The sequence below is a fragment of the Saimiri boliviensis genome, chromosome 1 (assembly GCF_048565385.1).
Source record: "Saimiri boliviensis isolate mSaiBol1 chromosome 1, mSaiBol1.pri, whole genome shotgun sequence".
NCBI classification, from domain to species: Eukaryota; Metazoa; Chordata; class Mammalia; order Primates; family Cebidae; genus Saimiri; species Saimiri boliviensis.
Window position 1 is genome coordinate 87,794,727 of NC_133449.1, and position 26,566 is coordinate 87,821,292.

The 26,566-nt window shown below is 34.3% G+C and overlaps 1 protein-coding gene across 32 annotated transcripts in view; it reads left to right on the forward strand.

Annotated features, from left to right (window-relative positions):
- Window positions 1-26,566, forward strand: part of NRXN1 (neurexin 1) — a 1,157,741-nt gene that overhangs the window by 996,592 nt on the left and 134,583 nt on the right. For 20 of the 32 annotated variants that reach the window (XM_074400196.1, XM_039478496.2, XM_074400202.1 and 17 more), the window contains 2 exons: window positions 16,764-16,853; window positions 18,218-18,537. In XM_074400196.1, coding sequence (XP_074256297.1) covers window positions 16,764-16,853; window positions 18,218-18,537 — 410 coding nt within the window. The remainder of the gene's footprint in view (window positions 1-16,763; window positions 16,854-18,217; window positions 18,538-26,566) is intronic. The other 12 variants (XM_003922746.4, XM_074400206.1, XM_074400208.1 and 9 more) reach the window with 1 other exon arrangement.

A 26,566-nucleotide genomic window follows, 5' to 3' on the forward strand; every position in this document is an offset into this window, starting at 1 on the left:
TGGAAAAGTTATTCTATGTACATGAATGGAACTGCATGTAATCATACATATATATTTCATGATGAAAATAGTATTATTATCTTATAGTTTTAGTCATGCAAAAATGTACATTGGTAGAGTTTATTTGGTAACCTAATTACCAGAACTGTGATGTAGAATATTATGATTTGCAGCAAAACCAGAACAGGACAAAATCCAGTTTAACGAAAATTAATAATTAAAATGGACATGATTTTGACATTAACATAGATCTTTATTCTGTGTGCAAATCCATGAGTGCTCATTTTTAGACTGTTTTAGCAACTGGCAGCAAAATACTATCACATCTTAATATCAAAGATCTGTGAATAAGGTAACAACATATGATTTCAAACTCCTTTTTTTTTTTTTTTTTTTTTTTTTTTTTTTGAGACGGAGTTTCACTCTTGTTACTCAGGCTGGAGTGCAATGGCACCATCTCGGCTCAGCACAACCTCTGCCTCCTGGGTTCAAGCAATTCTCCTGCCTCAGCCTCCCGAGTAGCTGGGACTACAGGCACGCGCCACCATGCCCAGCTAATTTTTGTATTTTTAGTATAGACGGGGTTTCACCATGTTGACCAGGATGGTCTCGATATCTTGACCTCGTGATCCACCCACCTCGGCCTCCCAAAGTGCTGGGGTTATAGGCTTCAGCCACCGTGCCCGGCCGATTTCAAACTCCATTTAAATCATCTCAGTGTTAGTTTGCTAGGACTGCCACAGATTGGTAGCTTAAACAAATGAAATGCATTCTCTCACAGTTCTGGAGGCCGAAAGTCCAAAATCACGTTGTCAGCAGTTTTGATTTCCTCCAAGGTCTGTTTCCCTGGCTTGCTGACGGCCCCCTTCTTGCTGCGTTTTCACATACTCCTTCCTCTATGCCTGTGCATCCCTTTTTTCTCTTTGTATGTCCAATCTTCCTCTTATTAGAACACCAGTCAGATTGCATTAAGATCCCCCCTAACAGCCTCATTTTAACTTAATTACCTACTTAAAGCCTCTATTTCCACAAACAATCACATTCTTAGGTACTAGGGGTATAAACAATCTTTAAGCCCAAAACAGTCTTTAAGTAGGTGTAGAGTCCTTGTCTGGAAGATGCTAACAGACTGCTTCTTTTCAATGAAGTCAAAAGGAAACCAGTTAGATTTAAAAGACTTCAGAAAAAGTGTTAGATGAAGTGTTAATCAGGCCAGAATTTTATGTCCTAGTAAGTTCAGCCTTCTTCTTGGTATGACACAGCTTAACTATAGATCTATTGGGTTATAAGAAAGGTGGAAAAGAACACATGTCGGATCAATTCCAGTTGTCCTTAGTAATGGAGCATCAGCTCAAATTTGATAGGGTATCTTTGTTTTTATCTTCTTTTCATTCTGTTCTGCATTTAGAGTTCTGCTAGAAATAACAAGTGGCTTAAATTTAAGAGGAAATACTGAGGGAAGTAGAGAAATCCATAGTTTTCTTCTGATCTATTTTAGGCCATGAACTATTTATCCTCTGTACCTACTGCATTATTTAAGATGCTTGGGTCTTAATTGGTGATCTCTACTTAGTCTCAGAGTTACACTGAGCCACTTACAGGTTTTTAAGTCAGCCCCTGACAGATTTGATTGGATAGGAGCTCTCATGAGACTTTGTCTTGAACTAGAAATAACTCTGAAAGTACTGTTCCCATGATCACAGGTGTTTGAGCAATCCAAGAAAAGGTTTAGTTTGATAGGCTTTGGACAAAAAGGGTTTGCAAAGAGCAGCCATTGACTTGAAGTCCTCAGTTTTCCTCTTAATATTTTCTGCTCTAATCTCTTTTGTGCTAAAAATTTCAAATGAAGAGGAGACAAACCTCTCTATTTCCTAGTATCATATGCCTTGTCCTTCATTGTCTTAACTACACTTTGCAAAACCGAAATCTTCTAAAATCTAACCTATGTCTACCTTCCTCCTCTTAAAAATGGCTGTCAAAACCATGACATGCTGTGGTAAATGGGTAGAAAGAACGTAGGGAAATGTCTCAGTGATAAGAGATATATGTGTCTGTATAGCAGAAAGAAGAAAGAAGACAAGCTTAAAACATCAAACATTTCAGAAAAATGTAATGGCTTAATTATAAAGGTCTCCACAGATGCCAACTGAAATTCTTCATAAAAGTGTTGAGGCACTGTAAGTTAGTTTTAAAAAGAGAGACAGAGGGGAAGAAAAGAACATGCCAAGCCAAAGATTTCACTGCCTTTTTAAAGATACTTGCTGAGTTAAAAACATGTATGGTATTTTGTTTTTAATGGCTCTAAAATTAATTTCCTCATGAAAATCCACAGACACCATGTTTTAACAAGGTAGTGTAACGCTTGTCTTTACTAAAAAAACATGTTGAGGCCTGGGACCATGGGTCATTAGCATTGAAGGTTGACTTGGCAGCCATCCAGTCCCCAAACCTCATTTTGTAGATAATGGATCAAGCAGCATCCACAACTCCTGTTCATGGTTTCTGCGGCCCTTCTTTGCCAGGAGCATTATGGGGTGAAAATAAGAGTTTAAGGCATTCTAGTTGAAGTGGATCCATTTGAAGCATTAATATATGGATTAAAATGTCATTTTAAGACTTCATTTCTATCTAAAATATTCTTATTCTGGGAACAGCTTTTGTCCCCATGCTGCTGGCACAGAACAGATGGTGGTACCCGGAATTCTGTTTTCCCTGAGGCAGGTGCTGTTGGCTTTTTTTCTTTGTGTGGTTTCTTCCAGTTAATGACCTCTTTTCAGTTGTTCCCATTGACTTAAAAGTACCATGCAAAAACCTCTGAGAATGAGATGACATTGCTTGGGAGAAAGTGCAATGATTTTGATAAAAGTACCTACGTTCCAGACATCACCCATAATAAGGCTATGTCTTTGGCCATTACTCATCCTGGGAAAGAAAAATAGATTTATTTTCCACCCTTCTTCACATTTATTTCAACTTACTATGATCAGATGGGTAGAAAATACTTTGTGTGATCTACATATTCTTAGATATATAAGGCACATCATGCTAGAGAATAAACAATGACATGACCACAGTATAATGGCTAATATTATACTGAGTGCTTACCATGGGCCAGACATTGTGCTAAGATATTGCATATATTATGAGTACTATTCTTATAAATCTACAGATGAAAAAACGGAGGTTAAAAGATGTTATGCTACTGATCCAGCTGATCAATAGTGAACCCAGGAATTAGAGCCCATTATCTTAATCATCAAGAGTTCTCTTTTTTCAGTGATTCTGACTACTGGATAATTACTTTAAAGAAATAATTGCTGGTAGAGAAAATCAGCTTGTATTAGGGGAAAGTTATTTAGGAATTTAAATTCATATCCATAGTATTCAATTTATATACAAAAAGAGAAATATGGTTATGTTACTTCAGTAGTTTTACATTTTATAAAATTGAAGGGGGGATAGCAATTATCCAGCACCTTTATCCAATTCTTGGTCCTTTGCAATTCCAGAACATTTAATCTTAAATTATTTGCATACAGTGGACAAACCTCATCTTTCTAATTGAAAAGAAAAAATCTTGCATTCCAGTTACAACTGGAAGAGAGAGATTGAACTCCACTGAATATAAGATTAGAATGTCTTAATAATCAGACTTTTTTTCCACTGGAGAATAGGGAACTTTCTCATTTCCGTTATAGGCCACATCAGACCATGTATGAAATATTCACTTATCTTTTCTTTCATGGATCAATTTGAATATTAAGAAGACTATATTAAAAGTCAAGACTGATATGGAGTGGTAGAAATTTCATCTGAACCACATAATTTTCTGATTTTAAAAAACCAAGGACTGGAAAAAGATACTTTAGGAAAAACATATGTTTAACATTTTATTAAGGTAGATAAGCTTAAATGTTATGACATTATGATTTAGAAAATACTCAAGCTTCTCATAACTGGGAAAATGGCAAAATGCCATTTGTAAGGTAATGTGGGGCTGCTCTTACATTTTATTTTTCTTATTCTCAGTATTTAGTGATGGCTATCAGTGTCTCTGCCTGTTTTTGTAGCTGTTAAACCATTCTTCTGTCTTAAATGCTACACAGCTAGCACAAAAGGACTCTTTACTATGCATGATAACAGAGTATGACCTTTAATTTATCAGAGCAGGTTCTGTATTTTGTTATCTGCTTGTCCCTGCTGCTTTTCATTTCTTGCCGCTGGTTTTTGATATGATACTCCAGTCTCTTTGCAGTAGGTAACGAACAGCCTTTAAAGGTGGAAGAAAATATAAATCACTGTTAATTCAACACAGCCAATGAGATCCAAAATTCACAAGGTTACCTTTCTTTAGAACTAATCTGATGAAACAATATCCAAACCAAAATTTTTGAATGTAAGTAGCCAGTGAGAACAAGCACTTCTACAAATCTCTGTATAAAGAAACACTAGATATATCTTAATGTAAATCCACATAAGAGAGGAATGTGAAGAGAGAAATTACTTAAGCTAGTTAGACATGCACTAAGCTTCTAAATTCTTCCCCAAAGCACCATTGAACTCTGCAGTAGACAGCCTACGGCCTTCTATGCCCAACATCACGGCAGTCTCACATGAAGATATTGTTTAACTGGATATAAAAGCCTGCTGTTTCACATAAGGAGCTGGGATGTCATCTGAAGCATTAGTCACGAACAGCGCATCACCCATAAGCTGTGCGTGCTCTCTCTAGCTAAGGGAATGACTGACAGAGCTCTTGAGCTGCTACTCACTCTTACTGTAGCATTACATTAAGATAGTCCATTTAATTTAGAGAAAATGAGTGTGTGTGTATGTGTTTAAGGAAGCAGTAGGAACAAATTTGAAATGTGCATAAATGTAGTATCAATAATATAAAATTGAAGTTTGAAAAAAGATCACTATTAATTTCTCCGTGCTAACACAAATATTTCACTTTTACACATTGCCTTCAAATTCTTGCCAATTTTCAGTGTATTTTACTTTATCAGTTTTTTCATGTCTCATGACATAAATATTTAATCATTGTTGATGCTTGTAAATTTTTTGAGACTAAAAATGTTTTCTTTGAGAGTATTTATTTAAAAATAAATGTAGGGGTGAATAGCATCATGAAGTTTAAGATAATTATCAACCTTTGGAATATTAATATTCATATTATGACACATTTTTATCTCATTATTATTTCAATGAAATGTTGATTCTGATGTAAGTATAATCGTTTGTGTTACATCACACCTTCTTTGCTTGAATCCATTTTCTCTCTGAACTTCTCTGGCAACTAGACTTCACATGGTGGTTAATTGCATACTCATGGCTCATCATCCATTATCCTCCTGCACTTTCACTTAAATTGTTTTTTAACTTTCCTCATTTTGCCTCTTGACTCCCTAAAGTGTAATCTCTCTGACAATAGAATCCAAGTGATGTACTGATTTATGTCTCTCAGAGTACAATAATTTCAGGGTACATGGTCTCTGCTTATATACTGACTATATTGAGTCAGATTGCTTTTCTAACATCTAGCCAAGCTATACTAAAGAAACCAGGGTTTAATTATTGGCACTAGAGAAGAAGGAAGGTGAAGTATTTTTGGAACATGAGTTATGTGTAGGAAGCACAGATGTAAGTACACCTTGAGTTATTGACAGGTGGCATAAAAGCACTGCGTTTCTGGAGATGTGTAAAAGGAAACACAGAGACAAGAAATGGGCAAGAAGGAAAAACAGGAAATGTGACGTCAGGCAAAATTTACTGTAACATTTTGCAAAATTCTATTCCTCTCACAGGCCAATGAAATACAGCTGTCTTTTGTGTCACAACTAGGACCCTTTCTTCATTTTCAATGTGTTTCTGGAGAGGTTCCACAGTCAAAAAGCAGTGAAGTTGTTGGATTATTATGCTTGTGGCTTTTCTTATAGGTTAGGGGTAAAGACAAGGAACATCTGGAACATTTCAAATGACTATACATACAGGATATCATTATAAAAGGAAAAAAACAAAAATACTGCTTCTTACTGGGATCTTGACTGTTACAGGTCTTTGATCACTTTACTTACCTCTGCTTCACTGTCTTAATCTATAATATGGTGACAATAAAACAATATCCTCTTTATAAATCCTTGTGGATTTGGGGAAGATTACTGATTTCATGTGTCCAAAAGGGCAGTCTCATCCCAGACTCTGTAAGACAGAAACTTCGTAGACAAGACTTAATGACATTTTCCATTATAGAAAAGAGTGCTATAAGGAGTAAAGGGAAGATGTTGGTCCTTCTGACACAGGATGTTAAGAGATATTGCTTTATAACTATTCCACGGAATAGCTTTCAAGTCAGCTATATCTGGATTCAAATGACTCCTCCTTCTATTATGTATGATGCAGCATTAGTTTTATGTCATTTCCTTGAGCATCAGTTTCTCCATCACTGAAAGAAAAGGTACTTATGCTCTGGGATCAATATCAGGATTAAATAAGATAACCTATATAAACAAGTATCAGAATGCATAAAACATAAAGCTACTCAATACATCCTTTTCCTATTCTGTGGTGGTCCTTTGTTTTCTTTAGTTTTTTTACCTACAGACCACTTTCATAGTGAAAAACTGGGTTTTCCAGAATGCATAAAACTTAATTGTAGGCTGACTGGCTGCTCTAGACCTGTTGTCTGAAAAATACCATCCTTTGATTCTGGTAGGGTGCATTCATTATTCAGTAAGGTCTTAACAGTCTGGAAGACAATCCAAGCCCTTCACCGCTCTTTATCAGCTATGAATCAGGCAAACTCTAAAAGACCTCTGCCGCCATGTTACAAAGACTAGAAGATCCTTAACTTCTACTACCTGATTGTGCGAGCTTCAACTTTGTATCAATTTTGCCTTCATGAAATGAAAGCTGCTTTCTTTAGAAGGCATTGATGTATTTATTGATGAACTTTGGAATTAAATACCCTTTGGAGGGTTAACATTTCAATTTAGTAAAAAGCAAAAGATTAATATGATCTGAAGAGAAGCCAGAGTATCAACATTTCAATTTGTTTGAAAGAATTCACTACTAAAATACTATTAGAACATACAATCTTGGAGATCAGACATATTTCTGAAAGTTCATCGAGTCTAAGACTTTGTTTCTTGTCCACAGTCATTAGATAAATGAAGCTCTTACAGAAATTTCCCTCTAACCAAATTCAATATTGGCATAATTGGCTCTCTAGACAATTAGAAAAAAGAGGATCTCACATGGTATTAACTTTTCTGCTATAGTGTATGCACCACAGTAGAGGTCACCTCAGACTATAAATCATTGACTTGTATTTAAGTGTAAAAATAAAATTTAAGAGATTTGTCCTGTTGTGTACTCCAATGGTAAATTCATAATTGATGAAAGATAAGCAGAATTACTGAGTCATTTCATATAACTCAGTAATTATGTATTATATATAGAGAGAGAGACACATATTTTATCTTTATTTAGTTTAATGTCTACTAAACTGAATAAACGAAATAGACACACACACATATATAATTCGTGGACACTAAATGGGCAAGAAAAAAAGGAAATGTGATGTCAAAGCAAAATTTACTACAACATTTTGCAAAATTCTGTTCTTCTCACAAGCCAATGGTGTTTGTGAATACACACACACACACACACACAATTATATATGTAAGATTGTTAGTGTCCACTAATTATATAAACATATATAATTATATGTGTGTGTATATACTATATATATATATAGAGATAGTATACACACACACACACACACATATATATATATATATATATATATATATATATATATATATATATATAAAATTAGTGGACACTAACAATCTTACTGCTTTATGAATCTTGAACAAGAAATACCATTATATTGCCATGCCAAAGATACTACTTAAGGTATTTTTGCATAATTGGATGGGTTCAGTTTTCATTTAGAAATTACTTATCAAGCAATTGCCAGGTACCCACCGTTGTGTTATACATAGGCATACAACAGTGAACAATACAGACATGGCTCCTGCTCACAGGAAATCTAGAATCTCGAATCAATTACCTGAACTTATTTGATCATGATTATAGATATTACTACTAAGTGTTGTAAGAATGCATAGTGGAAGAATTCATTAAATAGAATAATTTGGTGGAGGAGTAGGGGACACAGGGAATGCTTCCTTGAGAAATGTATCAGCTGATATTTTAAAAAGAATTTAGCCAGCCTCAGGGGTGTGTGTGTGTGTGTGTGCACGCGCATGTGTGTGTTCAGGTGGGCAGGGATGTTGAGTACACAAGGATGCAAGAAATTTCCAATGCAAACGAGAATGTCATGTTCAAAGTGGATTGGCTTAGCTAACGGAATTGAAAAAAATTACAAAATGACTGAAGAGTCAGAAGTAAGTGGTTGAAGATGAAACAGGAGGAGGGAGGAGCCAATTCAATATGTGTATTTGGTACATACACATTTTAATGATATAGGAAATAATGTAATAAATAAGACAAATGTTTTCATTAGAATAGCTATATTTTTCAAAACTTTGTTTCTCAAAAGGTGCCAGTGATGTTCAAAGTCTACTTATTTGAACATTATCAGCTAAATTAGGCATTATGGTATTTGTGTGGTCTATATGACAACAATACATGTAGCATTTAGTTGACAATTATGTGATTATGCTGCATTTAAAACCAGAGTAAGTTTACAAAACAATGTTAAACTTTTACTTTGCCTTCTGGGCCCAGACATACCCAAATGTCATATTCTCCTTTAAAAATCAGTCTATACACAGACTACTCATCTTCTCTTGAGAGATAGATGACTTTCAGAATCTTTTTGTTTCATTTCCCAATGTTGAAACTCAAGAACTAAGAAACCTTCCAAAGAAGCAAGTCTTTTTTTTGTTCTTGTTATTTTTATTCTCATATTATTCCAGACAAATGTTTGGTTCATAGCATTTTTAAAAATTTTCCCCCAAAGATATTAGTATATCATATCAAACACTGACACTTTTATTTCTGAGGAGAAATTATACAATGAGGGTAAAAATCTAAGATGAAAGAAAAGCTGTGTATCAGTGACATTCATATAGCTTGACTCTACTGACCAAAAGTTATAAAAATATGATTAAAATTGTATTTATCTTTGTTCTCTGAGTCACACCATGAAATTTAACTTCAAGTTGAGGATTTGAGTTTTATTGCTTTGTGCTGCTTACCTTGATTCTTTGAAATTATTCTCATTTCCCAGAAGTCTGCTTGTTCATATAGAATAAATAGACTAAACTCTGACCAAATATTGTTGCATGGGGTTTTTGTCCATTTGGGTAATTATAACAAAATATTATTAACTGAGTGGCTTGAAAACAATAAAAGTTTATTTCTTTCAAAAGACCAGGAAGGACAAGGCTTCATTTCTAGTGAAGTCCTCCTTCTTGTTCACAGATGACCATCTTTTCACTGCGTCCTCATATCACAGAAGGAGGGGAGGGAGTTTTTTGGAGCTTCTTTTATAAAGGCACTAATCCCATTCATGAGAGCTCTGTTTTCATAACCTAATCAGCTCCCAAAGGCCCCACCTCCTGATACTATCACATTGGGAATTAGGTTTCAATAGATCAATTTTGGGAGATACAAATACTCAGTCTATACAAATAGACAAATAAAACTACCTGGAATTCAATAAAAAAATAGATGGTTTATATTCCAAGTATAAGGCATCAAATTTTCCTTTGAATTTTTTCACCCCAGGAAACTTGTTTGAAGTATTTATGATATTTAGTACCTTACACTTAAGTGGTCACTCCAATTAGAGATTGTACCTATGAATTGGTTGCAATGGTATTACTACTGGGAATGGGGGGAAGGGAGTCTTTCCTTGAGTCAAAAATACTTAATTCTTTTTGAAAATCAAAGGAAAATAAACCAGATTTTATATGCAGTTTCATTGCTTGAAAATTACTTCAGCAGAGGCATGTATGTTGTCACTGACATTTTCAGTAGAGGTACCAACAGATCAAACCACACAAAATTAACTGGAGGAAAAAGGAAAGAAATCAAAGGAAAATCCTATCCTGCCTTTATCATGGGAAAAGTGTGAGACTAGATTGTTACCTTTTAACTATTCAGTGAGAAGCTCTGCTTTTATAAATCAAACTTATTTGCTCAGCATATTGCTATAGTTGAGTTTTATGCTTTAAAAAAAACTTGAAATTCATTTTGAACACTTTTTATAAACTAGAGTGTATAGATCTTTGAAAAGTGGCTCATTATTGCTTTATCCTTACCTCTGATTTAGAATACTTGAAGGTAAAAGTATCTTCTTCCAAAGATTCCACTTTGTTTTCATTTGAATTTTCGGGGACATTCTACTTGTTTTTCATCTCACCTATCAGCTTAAGCCCGTTTACAATGACCATTCACAAATGCTCTATGTAATGCATCTATATTCCAGCATATTTAATATTAGATCATGAAACTTTCTAAAGAGAAGAAAAGGTCATTGGAAATTATTTTTGCCTTTGACCTTTCCCAATCAAACGGTTTGTTTTATTTCCTTTGTATTGCATGTATTGTCTAGATGTATATTGAACTATGGACAGTATTAAATATAATCAAAAAAATCATGCAAAGCTACTGAATGATATTTTACAAGTAAATATCACCATTAATTTGTAAAAAAATAAAATGCATCTTGAGAAATTATTTAAAATAATATACTTCCATTACCAGTTTTAGTGTGTAAGATAACATTTTTATGAAAATCACAAGGTAAAGTAAAAATGTAGGGCCAGTCCTGGAGAACCTAAACATTCTGAGCCATTTTATACCTAATGGTAGAAGGATTTAGGGAATCATCTATTAAAAAGACATCATCATTGTACTTTATTTAGATGTGTCTTCATTTGGTAAACAATGTTTCCATTTTCATACTGCTATGAGCAAATACCTGAGACTAGGTGATTTATAAAGAAAAAGAGGTTTAATGGATTCACAGTTACATATGGCCAGGGAGACCTCACAGTCATGGTGGAAAGATGAAGGAGGAGCAAAGGTGTGCCTTGCATGGTGGCAGGCAAGAGAGCATGTGCAGGGGAACTGCCTTTATAAAACCATTAGGTCTCATGAGACTTATTCACTATCACAAGAACAACATGAGAAAAACTCACCCCCATGATTCAATTACCTCCCACTGGGTCCCTCCTATGACACATGGAGATTATGGGAGCTGCAATTTGAGATGAGATTTCGGTGGGAACAGAGCCAAACCATATAATTCCTCCCCTGACCCTCCCAAGTCTCATGTCCTCATTCAAAATCAATTATGCCTTCCCAGCAGTTCCCCACAGTCAAAACTTATTTCAGCTTTAACTCAAAAGTCCACAGTCCAGTCTCATCTGAGACAAGGCAAGTCCTTTCTGCCTATAAGCCTGTAAAATCAAAAGCAAGTAGTTACTTCCTAGATTCAGTGGGGGTACAGGCATTGAGGAAATATACCTGTTCCAAATGGAAGAAATTGGCCAAAATGAAGGGGCTACAGGTCTTACGCAAGTCTAAAATTCAGTGGGGCAGTCAAATCTTAAAACTCCAAAATGATCACCTTTCACTCCATGTTTCACATCTGGATCATGCTGATGCAAGAGGTGGATACCCATGGTCTTGGACAGCTCTGCCCCTGTGGCTTTGCAGGGTACAGCCCCCTTCCTGGCTGCTTTCATGGGTTGATGTTGAATGTCCAGTTTTTTCAGGTTCACAGTGCAAGGTGTTGGTGAATCTCCCATTCTGGGGTCTGTAGGATGGTGGTCCCCTTCTTACAGTTCCACTAGGCAGTTCCCCAGTGGAGACTGTGTGGGAGCTCCCACCCACATTTTCTTTCCCCACTGCCCCAGCAGAGGTTCTCCATGAGGGCTGTGTCCCTGCAGCACACCTCTGCCTTGATATTTGGGTGTTTTTATACATCCTCTGAAATCTAGGTAGAGGTTCCCAAACCTCAATTCTTCTGTGCACACGCAGACTCAACACCACGTGTAAGCCACCAAGGCTTGGGGCTCGCAATCTCTGAAACAACGACCTGAGCTGTACATTGGCCCCTTTTAGTCGCAGCTAGGATGTAAGGCACTGAGTCCTGAGAGTGTGCAAAGCAGCAAGGCCTTGGGCTTAGCTCACAAAACCATTTTTTCCTCCTAGGCCTCCTGGCTTGTGATAGGAGGTGCTGTTGTGAAGATCTCTGATATACTCTGTAGACATTTTCCTCATTGTCTTAGCAATTAATATTTGAGTCCTCATTACTTAGGCAAATTTCTTCAGCTAGAAAAGGATTTTTGAATTTCTCCTCAAGAAAAGGGATTTTCTTTTCTATTGTTTTATCAGGCTGAAGATTTTCTAAACTTTTATGCTCTGCTTCCCTTTTAAACATAAGTACCAATGCCAAATCATGTCTTTATGTATGAATAAACTGAATGTTTTTAAGAACACCCAATTCGCATCTTGAACACTTTGCTGCTTGGAAATTTCTTTCACCACATACCCTAAATCATTTCTCTCAAGCTCAGTGTTCCACAGATCTCTAGGGCAGTGACAAAATGCTGCCAGTCTCTTTGCTAAAACATAGCAAGAATCTCCTTTGCTTTAGTTTCCAGTAAGTACCTCATATCCATCTGAGACCACCTCAGCCTGTACTTTTTGGTCAAAACCATTCAACAAGTCTCTAGGATGCTCCAAATTTTCCCACACCTTCCTATCTTCATCTGAGCCCTCTAAACTGTTACATCCTCTGCCTGTTACCCAGTTCCAAAGTTACTTCCACATTTTCAGGTATCTTAATAGAAGTACTCCACCATAATCGAACTAATTTACTGTATTAGTCTATTTTCATACTGCTGTGAAGAAATACTGAAGACTGGGTAATATAAAGAAAAATAAGTTTAATGGACTCACAATTCCACATCGTAGGGGAGGCCTTCCAATCATGGTGGAAGGTGAAGGAGAAGCAAAATCATGTCTTACATTGTGGCAGGCAAAAGAGCATGTGCAAGGGAACTGCCCTTTATAAAACCATCAGGTTTCATGAGACTTATTCACAGTCATGAGAACAGCATGGGTAAAACTCACCCTCATAATTCAATTACATCCCACTGGGTCCTTCCTATGACACATGGAGATTATGGGAGCTACAGTTCAAGAGGAGGTTTGGGTGGAGACAAATTATATCGCAATCTATCTGTATGAAATTTTGCCACAGAAAAGTCATTAGTTTTTTATTCTAGTAGGAGAACAAAGAGCTTAGATAATAGAGTGACATATATTGAATTGAATAAACACCATCTGATTTCCCATTCATTACCCCTATAAGAATAAAGTCTGTCCTATAATTAAAAAGTTCTTCAGTTTAAAACAGTGCTCACTGAATTAGTAGGCATCTGACCTTCAAGGATAGTAGGAAGATATGATCCCCTTGTGTGGCTACATTTCTTACATATGATGACATATTTTCATGCTTGTCTCTACTGCCTACTCTACTTTCTAAATTGTTTTACTGTTGTTGTTGTTAAGTGACCTATGTTAATCATTGGGAATGCAGTGTTTATGATCTTGCTTTAGCTGAGCATCAGCAAGGATCTTCAAAATCTTCTGTTGACTTACATTATACTTTATCAGTCACATAATTATTCAGTTAGTACCAGTTAAGTGTATGAGGACAAATTGTATGTATGTATGTGTGAATGTTTTTATGTGTTTATGTTTCCTTTTTCAAAGTCATTAAAATAATCTATAAAGCTTTCATTTTTCTTCACTTATCTAGAAATTTTTTCCCCAACCTTTCCCTACTGATAATAACTATGTTTACCAAGTTTGTGGCATGGGGATGTTATTATTAAACAAATAATGAACTGATTGTAGAGATGCTCAAATCAGTGATAATTCGTTAAAAAATAAAATTATAACTGAAGTATGTGGTGTTTCCTTTGGAAAGTACAAAGGGAAGCTTAGCTACAAATGATTTATTCTCTGGACACTAGTATTTGCTTTCTTTTTCTTTTGAATGTTGTTAGGTTGCAAGAATGAGTTAATAGAGTGACTAAAGTTGCCAGAACTAAAAACTAGATTTTCTTGACTACTTCATTCTACAGATATGTTATAGGAGTGTGCATGATAGATATTGTGCAAGTAAGCACTGAAGAAATAACAAAAACTACACACATAGTAATACAGTATTTGACCTCATGGACGGAGATTTGGAGTTTGAAGGCAAATGATCAAATTTACAATTTACAATTACAAGTTCAATGCTTTTTTCTAAAGGGCATGTTTCAGGAGCTACAACACATGTAGTCAGGTGTCCCAACCTAACTTGATGACATCAGGGAATACCTTCCGAGGCAGCAACGTTCCTGCCAAGAAGATTCCGTTAATTAGTAATGATTAGCTAAGGAATGATAGAGATGAAGTGAGAGCAAGGGAGAGTATTTCCCATAAAGGAAGCTATGGGTGCCAAGGTCCAGAGAGAAGAAAGAAAAGCTTTAGAAGAATTTAAAGAAGTCTCATAAGGATAAAGAGCTAAGTGAGGCAGTGATGGCCATGAGAGGGGACAGGGAGGTAGGAAAGGATCGGTTTATGGAAGTACTTATAAACTTCACTAAGAGTCTGAGATTTCATCCTAAGGGAAATGGAAAGGGTTATAATAAACAAGTGGCATTATTAGATACTGGCTGATATGTGGAAAATGGGTGTGATTAATTGCAGAGAAGATACAGAGAGATCTGTCAATAGTCTGTAGTAGTAATTAGGCAAGAGGCATTTGTGACCTAGATTTGGATGGTGTCTGAGAGAATGTGGGTCATTCCTGATGACTGGAATGCTCTAGCATGAAAAACATGAGGAACCACCTAAACATAAAGCTGTCAGAAAGGTTATACCAGTATGACTTGGTATGAGTATTGAGTGAGAAAGAAGACTATAGAGCAAAGGGTATGTATTTTTGAAAAATATTTTGTAATTGCTTTTCAAATTACACATGTAAAACATGCTTATCACATAAAATCACATACAAGCCAAAAACATGTAATTGATCAATAATCACACTGTCCTAAAGTAACTAGTTTTACATATTTAAAAAATTTCCAAATATACATAAATGCAAACACACAAAAGAAAACACAAGTTGTGTACACTTTTAAAAAATGAAGACAGGGTTAGAATTTTCTACCATTCGTGTTCTTTTAAAAAAATTATTAAACAAAACTATATTCCTATATTATAAAATATTATTTTACAATGTTTTAATGATCACATAATACAGAGAAATACATATTAATGTTTTCATTAAACTTTATATTTGCTTTGACTTTGATATTTACATTTTAAATTAAATATTAATGTGTGGAATATTTTCATCCATAAAGACATTCAAATGACAAATTGCTGAAGTCTGAAATATAGTTCTTTCCTATCTCTCCAAAAGTGTGTAATCAGCATTATGCTGGGTTTATTGTGGTAAGTATAATATATCATAGGAGTAGTAAAAGAAAGCATTTATAAATTATTCTAAATCAGAGGAATAAAATGTAAATCTATTCATTTATCTTCTCTAACAAAATGCTCCACTCTTTATATATAGGTAGTAATACCATTCAACATTTCTTTCACCTCTGAGTCCTCATCTGAGCTAATGCTAAAAGGTCTCAGCTCAAATTTCCATGTTAGTTAATTCTAATGGAATAGAAAATCTCATCTTGCATTATACACAATTGGGCACTGAGATGGCATCTCAGATTCTTCCTAAGTGCTTTACAGATCAAGAAAACACTCATCTATTTGCAAGCATATTCAAGGTCAATTTAAACACTGTTTCTAGGAGATAATTTTTTATTCAAAGAAGCAGGGATCTCACTTAGTTTAGATCTATGAATAGGGGCCACTGTTTGTGGCTTATATTTCTTCCTTAAGCTGTCATACTTTTAAAGAACAACTTAATAAAAAGCAGATACTTGACTATATAAAAACATATACATATATAGTTATTTTTCAAATGTTATTTGCTTCAACATGTTAAGCTTTAAATGAAACTCAAGGACATTCAAATAAAGTCACTTTTGTCAAAGCCTTTTCCTGTAATAACATACCTGGATGATGCAAGATGTATTCTCTTGTGATTTCCAAGTGATTGATAAACCAATTTATGTGAAATACACTAGAATTATTTGGACTTTGTTGTTTTCTTAAATGAAGTGAATAAGAATTTCTGTTTTCTGACTAGAGAATAAAGTATGCTAGGCCTATTTTAGATGCTTCATTGTGCCAAAGATGGTATTAAGTTTGGTGATCATAAATTATTAATCTTGAATAAGAGGTTGAATGTATTTTGAAAACTTAAACCTGTTTCACCTGAACATGTTTAACTAGTTAATAAGAAACATCAAAAAGACAAAACCCTGAGGTCAATGGTCATTTTTTGTAAAGCTATTATATGCTGTTTAAATTGGTTGTTCGGGTCTGTCTATAACATAAGTTTAATAACCTAGCTCAAATGCAGATTTCTAATTTTCAATTAACACAGGAATAATTTTGTTTGCTAAAATAAAATAAATGAATGAATGACAAGTCTGAAACATGAAATGTTCTAGGTAGAACTTTTTAAAATTCCAAATTTCAAAAAATCATGTGGCAACTGTATAGCTCAAGCTTTAAGTATTAACTTTTAACCTTTGACCTTACAGATTTTAACCAATGAAATGTCTCTTTAAACTTTAAAGGAAACAATGATAACGAGCGCCTGGCGATTGCTAGACAGCGAATTCCATATCGACTTGGTCGAGTAGTTGATGAATGGCTACTCGACAAAGGTAAAAAACATTGATTAAAACTTCAAATAAAAAAATAATTTGAACATAACCAAGTAGTACTTCATTGTAACACTAATAAACATAAAAAATAAATTTTCCGTAAACTAAATTAAAAACAAATTTAAAACAGTAAAATGTAGATAGTAATATTTGCATACCTTGTATAATAATTTCTATACATTTTTAGACGTACCAGCTGTTTAATAATCTTACCCAGTTAACTTAAGGTTAAAGGGACTGTTAAATATAATCCACTAACTCAATCTATGAAGGTACTCACAGCAAGCATTAACCCAAAATGATAAATCATTCATAGATTATATTACATGTTCCAGCCTCTAAATTATTAACTAAAATATATGTAGTTCTGATATCTTTATTATGGTCCTGAAAAAAAAAAAAACTCTTTGTTTAAACTCTAGGAATCTTAAATAGTGGGCAATATGAATTGCCAGTCATAATGAAGTCCCTTTAACGTTTGCAACCTTCTAAGAGGATTTGGGAACAAGCCCTAATTAAAACTGAACTTAAAGTTGTGTGCATGCTTTTATGAGCAGAGAACACTCTGCTAAAACTGGATACTCAATTTGATGATAATGGTACTGTTGTTAAGGATTGCTGTTTGATGGAAATGTGCCATAATTTCTCCATTGGTTTGTGTATCATTCCTGAAGCCGCTTTTTACATCTGAAGCTATTTTTTTTTTTCATTTTGTTTTGTTTTGATAGACTTGCTGAAAGCCAATCAGAAAAATATTTTTGGATTTTGTTTGTCTCTGACATGCTCAGTGTAAACCATGTATTTCTTTTCAGTGTGATTGCCGGAAAAATAGAATAATCCAAATAACAATGAATGATTGCCTTCAAAAAATAAACAATACTAAAGAATAGCATTTAGATATATGTGGACATTATGTGAATTATAAAATTTTTACCATAAAATTTAAAGTAGATTTCAGCTACTATGTATTAGTTTCTGTCAGTAGTAATTTCAGAATGACAAATACTTGAAATGTTATCTTACATTTTTTTTAAATTTAACAATTTAGAGTTAAGAGACCAACAATATAAGATCTTGACATAAAAGGGAAAGGGATCCACTAAAAACTGATTTGTAATATGTATCTTTGATTGGTCTTTTAGCAAAAGCACTACATTTACAATAAGTTGAGAATTTACAAGTATTTGCCAATAATTATGCATTTCATGGACACCTCATTTATAAGCAATGAATTATGAGCCAATTGCCTCTCTTATAGTTTATTGCTCTCATTATTCACCCCATGAAAGATGTGTTTTATCATCCTTTGTAGATATAGAGTTCACAATCAACATTTTTGCATGTATGTAATATTATTTTTACAGGGCGTCAGCTCACAATCTTCAATAGCCAAGCAACCATAATAATTGGCGGGAAAGAGCAGGGCCAGCCCTTCCAGGGCCAGCTCTCTGGGCTTTACTACAATGGCTTGAAAGTTCTGAATATGGCAGCTGAAAACGATGCCAACATCGCCATAGTGGGAAATGTGAGACTGGTTGGTGAAGTGCCTTCCTCTATGACAACTGAGTCGACAGCCACTGCCATGCAGTCAGAGATGTCCACATCAATTATGGAGACTACCACGACCCTGGCTACTAGCACAGCCAGAAGAGGAAAGCCCCCAACGAAAGAACCCATTAGCCAGGTGAGCCTGTGGATTTCATTCCTTCATTTTCATCCTATGTTATTTATGTTTGTGGGCTTTTCTGCAGATGTGTCTTCTCTAAAATGGAACACTTTTCTGATCTCAGGCATTACAGCTTTTTTTGAGACTGGCTTAACATAATGCATTCTGTTTGAATATGAAATGTGTATATGTTTTTCACTAGAGGTTTGTGGACTTTTTTATAAAAGATTTTGGTTTGGTTTGTTCGATGCTAAATGACAGTCTTGATTCAATAACCCTTCTCTAGCCCAAGCTGAGTGGATTGTCTTCTAATTACATAGGATTTTCAATTTTTAGTTTAAATGAAGAAGTTAATGAAATATTTGAAAAAACTTGTCTGTTTAAGCTCAGCACTTCAAAATAAAATGAAAGCAAATTTAAGCTTGGAAGAGATATTTCAATAGTATGATACTTCTATTGTATTTTGAAGTTTAAAAATTTTGAATTGATTCTTGGTGAATGATGGGTCTACTCTTTCACTTTTTATTAAAAAAAAAAATTCTATTGGTTTATCCGAGAACACAAACCCAAAATATGGGGTAAGATATTTTGTATATGTGATTAATTGCCCTCACCTAGATTTAACTTTAATTAGCTTATTGTTCAATCTTGTCCCTAAAATTTTTGAAGAATATAATTTTTAAATGTGGCATTTGCACAACTTGGAAGTATGTTAATTCAATCAAGATGTAATTATTGGTTGCCTACTGCATTTTAGGCACTGGTTTGGATATCAGTGTTCCATCACTGAAGAGCACAGGAAAAAAAATTTAAAAACCTTCCTCCAAATGCTGTTAGATGCTGTTCAAATGCCATTAAATGCTATTAGATTCCTGTTGGTATTTATAGTCTTGGTACATATCCAGTTGTTAATTTTTTGAGAATTGTGTATTTTCCTTGGTCCAAAATTGATTGTTTCATTTTGTTCTGTTTTACTAACTTAGTAAGTGAGTATATTCAGTGGTGCCATTTAAAGCTTTTCCAAACACACAGTCCCTACTTTTCTAAAAAGTACATTCTGAAGAACCAAGAATGACAATTATTTTTAAACTTGCTTTGACTTCTTGTGTTTGAAACAGACCTGCATCCGATCTGGAAGGAAATGATAGAAGGCAAATGTTGTTTGTATCAGCACCGTAAATATGAGTTAACATATAGTTCCCAGAAAAAGAAGAAAATAGATTCTGATTTTTACTTTGAATGGGAAAGGGTGAGAGAAACAGTATAGAGAAATGTCCTAGGAGAAGAGGCACGGCCAAAAATTACAAATTCTGTAAATTCTTAAATGTAGTGTTGGATATATAGCAACTACATGAGCATTTGTTTTCTTTTTTCTCTCTTTCTTTCCTATCTGCATTTGGCTACAAAGTAAAATGCGATGTCTTATAGGATGTTCACAAATATATATTTACTGGTCACTTTCTACATGTGTCAGATACTTTTCTAGGGCATGAGGATATATTGGTAACAGTAAACAAAAACCCCCGCCGTCAAGGAATATACATTTTAGTAGGAATATTTGCCTGGAGTGTGATCCTTTTGTTGATTTTCTCTCGTTAGGATTTACAAAGTTGCCGATAACATCATAGCACTTAGTTCCTTGGATGAAGACTTGTGACTTTGGACAGATTTTTGCTTCCCCCGTAGCTCCATTTAACATTCTTTGCTACTATTTCATTAATGATTTGTTATTGTTGTTGTAGATTTATGGTTCACTTAATGAGAAGCAAGTTATTAAAGTGATCTGATACAGGAAAAATGAAACTCAAACGCATTGATATACTTTTCTTTATCTAAATTAACTCACAAGAGGACATTCGGAGTTAAGAATACTTTTATGAATATAATTTGAAATAGTTATTTTTCTTAGTTGTCTTGTTTTATCGTTAATGAAATTATAGTTGCCATGATTCCTCTATAAACCATAGGTGCCACAAAATAAGAAAAAAAAATAGCAGCATTGGTTTTATGTGTTTTGTCAATTAGTAACATATATTAAGAAATATTATTTTTAAGTACAAAATAGCTGTTTTATTTGAAAGCTAAATAACTAGAAATGCAGAAATAAAGATGTATGCAGTTTATAATATTAATTAATACAAAAGGTAAACAGTTAACTGCTCATTAATTGCCAATGAAAAGAGCCTCTTTTTTTAAACTATTACATGTTTAAAGACAGCAGCAGTTTATAGACATAAATGATCTAATCAATTAGTGAATAGTTGGTTCATTTGAGGAGATATTGACTTAAATAAAAGATTATTAGGTTCATTTATAAATAGATATTTAAAATGTTTAGATTTTTTAACAAACCAATGACAGCAATTAAATAATTTGAATTAATATGTTACAAGTATTCAATTATAGCAATAGTATTTTAAAGTTGGGCTAATAGTTCTTAACATTTTAAGTGGTGATATATATATATATATATCTATATCATATATATATGATATACATATATATGAGTACAGGTAATAACGCATGTATGTATGGGGAAAAACATTAGGGAAGAAAGCAATTTATTTATATTTGAGTAACAACAATTTGTTGAAAATTTTCCATAACTCATAATTGACTTTTCAATTATCCTTTCAATACAGAAAGACTACCAATACATATAGGGCATTTAAAGTACTTCCTTGTTAGACTTAGTTGAATTCTAGGAAGTTAAAATGTGAGACAAATTTCTAACGTTGATTTCAAACTTGTAACCTTTGACCTATTTTTGCAGGTTGGATAAGCATCTTCCTTTAAATTTTTGTCCATACTGGCCATATCTGCCTGCTTTTATCAACTCTCTTACTAAATTGTATATAGGAAAGGGTCATTTCATTTTTCAAAAGTGACACTGGACTGTTTTCTCAATCAAAGTGTATTTTTCTCAGTGATAACACTGAGCCACTTAAGCTACAGTGGCAATGTACCTTGGGGTGATTGCATGTTTTAAAACTATGGAAACAGATTTTTGCTCAGGCAGAATTAAATTGGATTCATTTCAAATAGATGAGATGAGGTTTGTTCAGCCATCCTGCAGGGATAGTGATAGGGGAAAAGTGTATTTCAGTTTTCACAGACTCAGAGAATATAGGAGTATTCATCAAAATTACCTCCATAAAGTCCTGTTAATATTCCTACTTTAAAGTAAATATCCTTTAAAAAGTTTTTTTAAAAGGAAGTTTTTTATTTGAATGACAATCAATTTTTAGCCTGATGTTTACTTTAGAAAGATATAATTTATGTCAAAAATAGGGACATTTAGCAAAACTTCTGATCAAATGGTTCCTTTTCAATATGAAGATAGCAATATTGATAGTAACTTTTTATATGGATTACATAAAATATATAAAATTCATTTGACTTGGAATATGTAATTTTAAAATGTTTCCATAAGGCCCCCTCATTTTATGGAACTTTCCAGAAGGCTAATCTCAGAAAGCAAGTATTTGCAAAAATTATTGATGGTAAAAAGTTTGTTGAGATTCTGAGAGCTTCTTGGGGTGGGGCAGGAGTATCATCAAGTGTTTTGGCTGCTGAATGTTTCCCCTCTTCCAGTTAAACTTGCAATGTCTTACAAGATGAGTAACTGTAAGCCAACATGAATAGGACATTTTCCTCCTTTGCCTGTCCACATAGAATAGAAAATTGAGCAGTGCTGTTTCTGTTAAGATCAAGCTTCTGACATTGCTTCTGGAATGTTCTTTATAGCACATTTTATGGTCTTTTTGTTCTTTCCTTCGAGAATATTTTACAAGCTGCATATAAACTGTAGAGACTAGAAATCCTTAGTAGCGTATTTTACTTAGATAGATTGTAGTATAATGGAAAGAGCATAGTAAACAAGGAGACTGGTTTCCACTTTTAACATAACCACCTACCTCGTTCTGTGATGTGGACAATGTGGGTCACATCATTGTACTTTGGCCTTGCTGCCTCTGTAAACTAAGTAGGTTGAACTAGGAATCTCTTGAGTTGTACTCAGCTCTAAAATTTTTCTTTGATTCTAGTGATGATGTGCTTAATTAGATATTCTCAAAATTATTTATCAAAACATAGATTTCAACTCTGTTTTCCATCATGAGGTCATGCAGCCCAGTCAGCCTGGATAGTACCCGTGCATACCCGATATTCAATGTAATTATTAATAGTATATTTCTGACTCCCAAAATTATCCCATTTGGTCTATAAATTATATTGTACTCTACTTTTACAGCATATCTAAAGTTTACCTTTGCAAGAAAATCATACTTCATAAGAATAATATTATGTTCTATTCTTTGAATTCAGAGCAAAATTTGATTCTGATATCCTTGCCTGGTTTTTAGAATCCATAACCTTTTTCATTTTTTTTTCATCTTGTTTCCAAAATCTTGAGAAAAGAGAGAGTATGAAGTTTTGGGAGATTCTGGTGTTTGACTGGAGGGACTACAGTTTGCAAGTCTTGGGAAGAAATTAAATTATATAGTGAGACAGAATCAGTAAATATGAATGAAAAATATATTGGAGCAGTTCCATGATGTCAGTGAGGCACTTTTTTCAGGGTGGAGTTAGCAAACCTATTCAAGGAAAGGAACTATAGAGAATTCAAGAAATATTATTGGTAGATTGTCAGAGATGTGCATTTCACATATGAGACACCCTATTAAAGTCAGTGGCATTTGATTCCCATTTGGGTTTTCTGAAAAGGAACCCAATTAATGTTCATGCAAGAAAACAATATTTGAATATATTGGACACTTCTATTGCTTGCTTGGAGGCTTTGGAGGTACTCTTGAAAAATGAATATTGCTTCAAAAATGTATGCAGAGTTCACACGTATTTCCTTGAAAGATATTTAGAGTTAACAAAATACATTTGGCAACTTCAAAGAACATATTTTTATTTTATTAAAAATGTTAATTAACCTTAGCTATGGTTTCAGTATTAAAAAATAATATCATTACTTACAATTATACATGTTTCTGATAATCATTGTGCATGTAAATAATACCGGTGACATGAATAATTAATCTGTTTTCCCTAGTACAATCTTTCTTCTGAATTCACTTAAACTAATGTACCTTTTTACAGCAAATTTTTGTGCACATTTGAAAGAAAAACACTTTAGTGTAGATTTTAAAATATATACAAAGACATGTTCTCCTGAACTTAATGGTGCCTGGTGAGAAGAGTAAAATTTATTGTAATTTCAAATGTGCATAAGCAAGTTATTCGGAATGTGTTTTACTCCCCTCATTACTGGCAAGAAAAAGTGCTAGAGTAGTGCATTTTAAAGGTTTTGTTTGTTTGTTGAGTTCTGCGTGGTGCATTTTCTTTGAGGTCTGGAAGTTTTACTAGGTAACAAAATGCTCTCTTGGTAGATGCAAGCTTGGTTTTGAGACGTCTTCTCACAAAGCTAGTCCTAGATAAATATATTCATCTATCCATTCATTCATTCACTAAACCAAGTTTGATGACCACTTGCTGTATCTCAGGTACCTTTGTAGTATCTTTCTAGTCTATAGAAATACAGCATTGAACACAATTAGACTTTTCTGCATAAAAGGTATGTTCTAGTTAGAGAAGATGAGCAATAAACAAGAAAACAAATAGCATGGGATGTCAAAGGCTGCAGGAAAAAAAAGCAGAGGAAGGAAGAGGGGGATGCCTGCGTGTGGAGGGGAACCATGAAATGGAATTCTTTTGAACAGATGTGCATAAAGTGTTAGAGATGTAGGTATCAATTACACAAAACTTTGGTATATTAACATTCAGGTATTTTCTCAGACCCAGCGTGATTGCACCCTGTGTGGATGGTAGCACTGGCAGCATTAGCTTTGTTGGTAAGCCAGAAGCCAAAGACAAGAACAAAGGCAACACCAAGATATACTTTACCTGCTCATAACCTCTAGAAGGACTTGACCTCTGTGGTCCTCTGTCTTCTAAGTATCTTGCTAATTAAATCAGAAGTATAATCATCTCCTGCAGAATATATATTTCCATCTCTTCCTAAAGAAGAGATGGAAACTCAAAAAGTACAGCTTGGTCGTATTATTCCTCTTCTACGAAGTACACGATTGAGGCATAGAAAAGCTAACTTACCCAAAGCTATGCTGACCACTTTTTTCAGGATACTTTGAGGTGATCTGGTTTTTTTTCCCTTAGGTGTTGCTTTTATTCAGAATCTCATCACTTCCTGCCTTCTCATAGTCTTAAGCACCTCCATTGTGATCTCCACCCAGGTGTCAGACTATCCTTTCAAAAATGTAAATATGATTATATCATTGCCTTCCTTAATGCATCCACAAACAATTTTATTTCAATGTGATAGACTGAGAAATTTGGCCTTCAGAAATGTGAACAATTTGTCCAAGGTCACACAGTAAATGTTTGAACCATGAGTGAAATTTAGTTCTGTATCATGTATTAGTCCCTCTAATTGTATCTATTTAGGCATCACCTGTAAATATGGTTCCATGATGGATACCTAATATGATCAGATTATGAGGCCCTGTGTTTTGGGAGTCTAAGGTCTGAAAGCTTGCATGGGAGGTTGCGGCACTATGCATAGTCGCCAAGGGCATTGACTCCAGAAGCCAAAATGCCCACCTAAATCTCAGCCTTACATTTAGCATATACTACCTATGAGTTACTTAGCCTTTCACTACCTTACTTTCCCACCTCATAGATTTATTGTGAGGATGATATGAGTCAAGGGTATAAGAACCATGTGAAATTATGCTACCTCACCAATTTTTTACTATAAACAATAGAAATTTCACGTTCATCCTAAAATATAAAGAAATTTTTAAAGTACCTGACATGACATAGGTGAGCACCATACAACTGAAAGTCATGTCTAGGAAGCATTCCTTAGGTACACATTGTAAATTAAAGTATCTTTCTTACATTTAAAGTTATTTTCTCTGCCCTTGAAGAATAGCTGTGGATTTATGTTTCTATAGCAGTGCATCAATTGTGTGTCATCTACCAAGCTGAATTCTCTTTTGAATAAGGCAGCACCTTTCCCCTAAGGGATGTAAGTATGGGAAGTGAGGGGCAGTGGAGGGCAGGTAATGACACAAAGGGAGAGTTTTCATAAGTCCCATGAGCACTACACACACTGCAATGTTGGGACAGTCCCAGACAACGAAGAGCTATCTGGGGACCCCCCTAACTTGCATGGTTTTACACAACCTCCCCTCCTCCCTCACCAACTTGAAATTATTGTTGACTGAGCACTTGAGAAAGTTCTTGTATCTATTTCCCAGTTGTTCACAGGCAGAAGCTATTTCATGGTGTGGTACTGAATCTTGCAAATAGGATTTCTGTATCTCTCCTTGATAACATATTTTGATTAAGGAGCTTAAGAATTCATTATACACTCATTTTTCAACTTGAGAATGAAAAACATCAAGTACTTCCAGCTGTGAGTTAGACAAGATTGGGCTTATGATTTTTGATATATCTTTTGATATATTCTTTATCAGCATGGGAAATATTGAATGAAGTCTTTGTAGCTAATTGATACATGACTGATTTCAGTGGGAATTTTCTTAGGACTGGTGAAATTGGCACTTCCTCTAAAATGTCCAGTCTCATTTGTAGGACAAAGGAATATCTTTTTATTAGGTAATTAGTTCACATATAAGTAGCAAAAAATATAACCTAATTTAATTGTCTTAGTTTTTAACCAGCACTAAAAATTATTTGTTCTATAATACTTTGTAAACTGCTGATTTTCAAATAAATACCTATATTTTTATTACCCCTGTTGATTTACTCATCTCTTACATGTAACAATCATTTTCTGTGAGGGGAAGGAGGAAGCAAAAGCATCTGAAGCATTAAGAAATATAATTGTGTGTATACGAATGTCTGTGTGTGTTAACAATACTTAACTTTTCTCCTTCATGATATGTGTAAATGTTAAGCTTGCTCAATAAACTCAGTCAATATTAATTTTAAATATCTATGTTAATTTCTTACATGTTTTATCATCTAGAGCCTGTATTAGATATTTTTAATT